Source organism: Piliocolobus tephrosceles, chromosome 13 (assembly GCF_002776525.5).
Source record: "Piliocolobus tephrosceles isolate RC106 chromosome 13, ASM277652v3, whole genome shotgun sequence".
NCBI lineage: Eukaryota > Metazoa > Chordata > Mammalia > Primates > Cercopithecidae > Piliocolobus > Piliocolobus tephrosceles.
Genome location: NC_045446.1, coordinates 63,108,618 through 63,116,008, shown reverse-complemented (window position 1 = coordinate 63,116,008; position 7,391 = coordinate 63,108,618). Strand labels below are relative to the sequence as shown.

The following is a 7,391-nucleotide window of genomic DNA, read 5'->3' as shown; positions in this document are numbered from 1 at the left end:
AGTAATAATTGTTATGTGGTACCCAGGTTTCCTGCTTCTCTTGTTCACCTTGGACTTATCAAGTCAGACTACTCAGGTGTCACTCCTTCTTGTCTAAGGGGTGAATTCTTCAGTACGCCTTGCACTATCAGTTACCCGAACATAGAGACTTTATTAAGATGATGGGGAAATACAGAATTGCCTTATTCTTTTGCTTTTATTATCATGGTATCTCCAACAGTAAGAACATTTTTCGTAGTTGCTCTTCCATGTCTTACCTTAATGTCAGTCATCAGCAGCACTCGGATTATTTCTCAATGTATGGTTGTTAGGCAAACTGTGACACTGTTTGATGTGTAGTACTTGAGATGGAAATACCAGGATTTTAAATCACAGGATTTTAATTTGCAACTTGAAGGACACTGAAAGTACTGACTTTTCTTCTGGGTTTCCATCCTGAAGGCATAGTGTATAGTCCTTAGGATGAAGCCATTTTCTGTAAGCCTGAAAACTAAAATCATAATGATTGTACTTTTGTATTTTACAGTGTGTGGACCAGTTGACAAAGATCCAAACTGAATTACAAGAGACAGTGAAAGATTTAGCTAAAGGCAAAAAGAAATACTTTGAGACTGAACAGATGGCTCATGCAGTGCGAGAGAAAGCTGACATCGAGGCAAAGTATGTGTTTTAACATTTCTGAGAAAATAATTATGCAAATAAATGTTATTGTTGCTAATAGTTTTTTCTCTATTAGTAGTGAGCATGGACGTATTTATTCTCAGGTAGTGGTGGTTTCATTTGACCTACATATGTTATATACTTTAGGTCACTTTTTTAATTGGCTGATTTTTATCTGAATTAATATAGCAAAATGGGAATATTAGATTAGTCAGTTTTTCACATTAAATTGAATTTTGAAAAAGAAGGTAAATGAACATTTACAGACTTGAAAGCTTATCAAAAGCCTAAAGTCACTGCTGTGGTGTCTGAATATCAGGGTTTAAGAGCCTCATTTTTCTCATGCTGGACTCTCAATCAGTTGTAGTTGGTAATCCCTGTGATCCTCAAGATGCCACTGAAGGTCCATGAACACATCAAGTGAACAAGAGCACTGACTTCCATGTAGAAACCCTGCCTCAGGCACTGTTTTTTTCTTTTACACAAAAATCTAGTGTATATATACATAATTTTTCATGTATGCTTTAGCAATTGTATGAATTTCCCTTTCAATGTATATGAATTGTAAGACCTTTTTTTTTAAAGAATAGGAAAAGAACTGGCAACTGGTAATAGAAGGTGATATAAAGCAAGCAGTGTAATAGAGATTTTTGCAATGACAATTTAAGGCAAGATAAAAAGTTGATGAGAAAAAGCATGTTATAGAACTGGACTCTGAAGTGGTCTGTGAGAAGGAGAGCTGAGACTCTGGTTCAGTGTGCTGACTGATGCAAAATCTAGGAGTCTGAACTCCTAGTCATAAACTCAGAAAGTCTTTGAACACTTGTACAAACAGACCATCAAGGAAGGGGGTGTCTTTCTAATACGGTTTGTATCCACAAGAAATGTAAGCAAGCTTATAAGCAACTTGTGAAAATTCAGGGGCTCCCCGGTTTATCAAGGGCTAGTAAGTGAGTATTCATGAAGGACTTGATGTTATAGGAAAGCACATTTAATATTTCCCTAGTTTATTTTACTGTATTTATTGTTTTATTCTTTGAACATACCCAAATATTTCCTGTACTTTTATAGAATCAATGAACCCATCTTCTCAATAAGACCTGAAGTTTTTTATTAGATCTCCATTGGGAATATACTGTCATTTTGGAATGGGAATATAGTCATTTTTAGAAACTTGTTTTCTTAAACTTTCAGAGATCCTAGAACAGAGAATTGACAGATTTGTAAAGAATGTATAAACACCTAATTTAGCCACAGCCCAGAGGATGAACATGAGCACAGTGGAGGGCTGTTTCTGAGAAGTGGGGATTTGATAGGGTCTGGTTCATAGAGCTGATCACAAGGAATTGCCTTCTAACATGACCCAAATTCGGAGGGGATACAGCAAGCTAGACACACTAATGTTAACTTTTCAACTATAGAGTAAGGAATGCCTCTTTATCTTCATTTATTCACTCTTCGTTGAATACTTTATATTGGGTACGGTGAGTACAGAGATGAGTAAGGTAAGCTTTGTGCCCTCAAGGAGTTTAAGGCCTAGATTTAGAAACTAAAAGAAATTAAGTGCCTAAAGTCACTTAATATTAACTAATAACTTATTTGCAGTAGTAATGTGAAAACACTCTTAGGAAAGCATAGAAAATATAGAGGTTAATTTTGCCGAATGATAAAGGAAAGCTTTACAGAAGAGGTGATGTTTGGATAGAATCTTGAGGAATGAGTATAAATTTTCTAAGTAGAGTTGAGGAGGAAGATCAGGAAGGGGAAGTTAAACTGTACTACCTATAGTTTTGATAGATGATTTGACAGATGGTGTGGAGATGCACACATTAGGAGAGACCATATAAGGAAGAGGGATACAATTTGAAGGAGGTGATGAATTTCATTTTGGATATGTTTATTCTGAAGAGCGTGGGAAACACTGGGGTGAATATGTTTGGAAGGTAGTCAAATATCTGCCACTTAAATGAGAATTTGGGCCTCAAGATGTTGCTTTGAGGGTCAGTTGCCTATCAGATGGTAGTTACAAGAAGAAAATTGTGTATAGAATAGATGAGAAGTTGAATTTGGAACCCCAAGAGACATAAATTTTGAAGGGTAAGTGGTAAAGAGTAGCACACAGTATAGTTCATTATTTGTGTAGTGTTTGGGTGTAAAAATCCTGCCTTATTTTTTCTAGATTGCAATCTTTGAGAACAGATACTATCTTATTCTGTTTATCACTAATACCTACCTTAACACTGCACAAGAAGTATATTAGGATTAGGAAATAAAGCAGAAGCCAGAAACTTAAAACCTTATATTGGAAGATCTACATGCAACTCAGCCTATTTGGATAATGACTAAAAAAAGGAGAACTGGGAATATCTCCAAACACAGTCTTATTCTGAAAAGGCTTTCTCAGAGATTTGAGTTTGTGGCCTTTACTTTTCTAGATAAAATGAACAGGAATATGATTAATAAAAAAAAATTATGAAATATGACTATGACAAGGTAAAAAATAACAAGGATCTTTTAAACTCAATTTTTTTAATAGTAGGGAAGTAGTTGGGCTGCATATGTGTTCAACCCTGAATGTTTTCTCTTGTTAGAAAAATGAGAGACTGCTTTTCCTATCCTCTTCACACTGGCTTTGCAAAGACTAATTGCTCCATCATCCAGTCCCAAACTGGCCAGCAACTTTACTTCATGAGGCACAGCTGCCAGCATATGTATTGAATTCTCCCATGGAAATCACCATGACACTGAAGTCAAGACAAACATTGCAGCTTTAAAAAAAAAAAATCACTGGTCCTGGGAGTGTTGCTTGTTCCCTAGCATTTGTCTGTTGACTTTCTCCGTATGGTTTTCTCTAGCTGTTTGGGTAAAATCAACATGTTTGTACTACTGATTGTTAGATTATGGTTATTCTCCCAAACTGAAAAAGGATCAAGGTAGAGAAGAACACAAGAGTAAGAGAAGATTACATCATACAGGGCAGAGAGTCCCAGACTTTCTCAGTAAGTTCAGAACACCCCCTTAGAGCAGAGGAGGCACACAGGCAGGTACCCAAACAAGAAGTACTTTTAATGGGGGAAATAATAGAAGTAAGGACTTCATAGAGCCTGTTGATTGGATTATTGCATTCCTGGTCTTGTTAGAGTCTTTCACACACAGCCCCGAAAGTTTGCTGACACTTGCATCCCTAGGTTGGTTGTCCCTGGGTCTCTTTAACCTTTGCAGGAACTAAAGTGTGTGAAGTTGTATGGTACTGAGAGAATAGTCTATAGTTTGATGGCTTTTGTTTATTAGGAGACAACAATATATTTTGATTTTTTTTTGGTCAGGTTTTTTTTGGGGGGGGGTCATTCTGGATATTTTTCTTATATTAATCCCAATATTTCCTGTTTTACCATAATATTAAATTCTTCCTGTAGTAAAATAAAGGAAAATAATCATTACTCTTGGTTTTCCATTTTTTCATTCTTTTTTAGAACAGTATCTTCAAAAAAGGTTATTTTTAAAATTTAATAATATATTTAATAATTTTATTGTGATATAATTAGATGATTTTATTAAACACACTTTTCTATTTTTATTATAGATCTAAACTTAGTCTTTTTCAATCAAGAATCAGTTTACAGAAGGCAAGTGTAAAGGTAAGTTTTCAGTAAGTATATTTCACAACTGAGAAACCTCTTAGCTTGTAAAACAGAGGATTGGATCTTTGAGGGTGGAGGTGGATTGTTTCTACCTTAGAGAAACATTTTAAAGTCACTGACTCAGGGAGGAACTTTCCCTCCCAGTTCATGGGGGTTTTTCACCCAGTTGTCAACACCTTGGACACACTTGCTTTTCAAGACTGCATTAGGGATAAGTTTCTATACCTTACCTGCTTAGGTAGCCTGTTGTCTTTAGCTCTTAGTCCAAGAAACTTAACCCAGGGGCTTTGGAAAGCTCTACAAAATCTATTTCATTTAGATTTAGACCCTTGAGTGATATTCTGGGCCAGATGTGAGTGAGTTTTTCCTTCGAAAACTTCACACTGTAGAATGCCTGATTAAGTAAGCTTAGAGACCTGGTGTGGCTTCAAACTAGCATACAGTTCATCTGGCACATTAGGAGTGCTGATTTTTAAAAAACTATTTTCTAACTCCACTAGATTTACCCATACCTTTGAAGATAAGGTACTTAATTTCAGAACCTTTATTTACTCATTTGAATAAAATGGGCAAAATATTTTTAAGTTATTTACAAAGCTTTAGAAGTATGTTAAGCAAATATTTGAAATTGTTTGTACCCTGTATAACAGTTCTAGTCACTGCTTCATTCCTCAGTAGTGATGAATAATTTTTATATACGTATAAATGTTTTCCACACATAGTTACCTTTATTCTTGTTGGGGAGCCATTAATTACAAACTAAGAGTAGGATTCCTGTGTTTTGCAGTACAATATCAGTTTGCACTGATTGTTATTATTATTATTATTTTTTGCTATGTTTTAGTTAAAAGCCCGGCGATCTGAGTGTAATTCCAAAGCTACCCACGCAAGGAATGATTATCTTCTTACCCTAGCGGCAGCAAATGCACATCAGGATCGCTACTATCAAACAGATTTAGTTAACATTATGAAGGTAATACAGCGTTCGTATCTATGGTAATTTTACTTCATTAAAAACAAAAACAACTCAAGTTGGATGTTGGGTTTATGGGATTGAATCTATAGAAGAGTAACCAGGCTATGTTGCATCTCTTTGGAATATACTTGTTATTGTTTGGATAGCATCTGTTTCAGATAATTTGGAATTAATTTTTAGTTCAGAAAATGTTTACAGACAAGTCACAGTAAAGGATTATAATACTCCCTAGGTACGGCAAACATTTGTTATTTAGTGGTTATTGATATAGAAGATACAAGAGTGATATAAGAAATAAAATAATAGCTCAAACTGGGAAAATACTTCTGAGCTATTTTATAAGACTCATGTCATGGTTTCAATAAATTATTGAAGCTAGGCAGAATCTTCAGGTATCTTCTGAATCGTCAGAGAAAGACTGATATTTTAGCATAATTTTTGTTAGATTGTATCTATATTTTTTGAAAAATGTTTGTAAGAAAAGTTTTATGCAAAAGAATATTTCTTTTAAAATGTATTTTTATAGTGTATCTCTTAGCCCGAAGTTTTTATTAACTAGAATTTTGGCCACAACTATGTCTAATGATAATTATGAAGCTTTTTTTAATTTTAATTTTTTAGAGACAGGGTCTCACTCTGTTGTCCAGACTGAAGTGCAGTGATGATCACGGCTCACTGCAGCCTTGAACCCCTAGGCTCAAGAGATCCTCCCACCTCATCCTCCTGAGTAGCTGGGATCCGGGCGCATGCTACCATGCCTGGCTCCTTTTTTTTATTTTTAGAAACAAGAGTCTTGCTATGTTGGCCAGGCTGGCGTCAAACTGGCTGCAAGTAATCCTCCCTCCTAAGCTTCCCAAAATGCTGGGATTACAGGTGTGAGCCTGCCTGGCTATTTTTTATTTCTAAAAAACTTAGATTTTTAAAAAATTTCATTAAGTTTATCCTGAATTTATAGGTAAATTGCACATTACTATTTGATGATTTTGAGCTGTGTACAGGACAAACAAAAGAATATGTTCAGTAGCTATCTGAAGATGTCCTCTGGGTATTACTCTGAAATGCAGATAGATTAGATTACAGTTTGTGTACCCAAACTTGATCTAGCCTTTCCCTGTTTATACCACCTATGATGTGTCTTTAACTTTCACCGAAGTAAAGAGAAGAGGGTAGAGGAAAAGGAAACCTTTTAATCTGTTGCCAGGTTTCTCCCTTGTTGCTGGCAGAGAAGCTCTGCTTTGGGTTGTATCTGTCATTCTTTCCTGTTTTCCCAAAATCCAGACATTTTGTCATTTTGTTTTTTCTTTTATTTTCAACCCATCCCCCTCAAATGTATTGTTCTTAATGACTGACAAATACACACATTGCTGTAGTTGAATTGCTTAATTTACACATCAGCAATTGTGAATGGGGATGCAGCCAGAGCAGGTGCTCTTTTTTCTATAATAGCTCTGGGAAGGAGGTCAACTCTGGACAGAAACTGCAAGTTCTTTCCTTTAAAGTAGAGATGGGACAGTTCCTGGGACCTTCAGACAAAAACAAGAGTGTTGAAGGGAATCAAATTGGACTAAGAAGTATCCTGTTGCAAAACATTTTTTTCTTTCCTTTTTGTTCACTGCCTGAAATCCCCTTTTCCTAGCTTCTGTTGTGACTTCTGCTTGTTAGAATACAGGTTAGAAAATACAGAGACAAGGAACTGTTTTGTCATCTCTGATGAGAACTCTGCATATATTTTCCATAAAGTATTAGACCTAGAGGTTTAGGTGTTTTAGTATATATGTTTTTTGAGACAGGGTCTCACTCTGTCATACAGGCTGGAGTACAGTGGCTTGAACATGGCACACTGCATCCTGAACCTCCTGGTCTCGGGGATCCTCTTGCCTCAGCCTCCCATGTAGCCAGGACCACAGGTGCCTGCCACCATACCCAGCTAATTTTTTTTCTGTAGAGACGAGGTCTCACTTTGTTGCCCAGGCTAGTCTTCAACTCCTGGGCTTAAGAGATCCTCCCACCTCAGCCTCCCAAAATACTGAAATTATAGGGATGAGCTGCTTGGCCTGGCCGGTTTTAATATAATATTAGGTATTACGTAGTGCTTCAGACTTACAAGGACCAAC

General features: G+C 36.2%; 1 protein-coding gene across 1 annotated transcript in view; it reads left to right on the top strand.

Annotated features, from left to right (window-relative positions):
* Nucleotides 1-531: 531 nt before the first annotated feature.
* LOC111540880 (F-BAR and double SH3 domains protein 2) overlaps nucleotides 532-7,391 on the top strand; it is a 158,667-nt gene continuing 151,807 nt past the window's right edge. Inside the window, exons 1-3 of the mRNA XM_023209511.1 lie at nucleotides 532-660; nucleotides 4,244-4,298; nucleotides 5,146-5,274. Coding sequence (XP_023065279.1) covers nucleotides 620-660; nucleotides 4,244-4,298; nucleotides 5,146-5,274 — 225 coding nt within the window. The 5' untranslated portion in view covers nucleotides 532-619. The remainder of the gene's footprint in view (nucleotides 661-4,243; nucleotides 4,299-5,145; nucleotides 5,275-7,391) is intronic.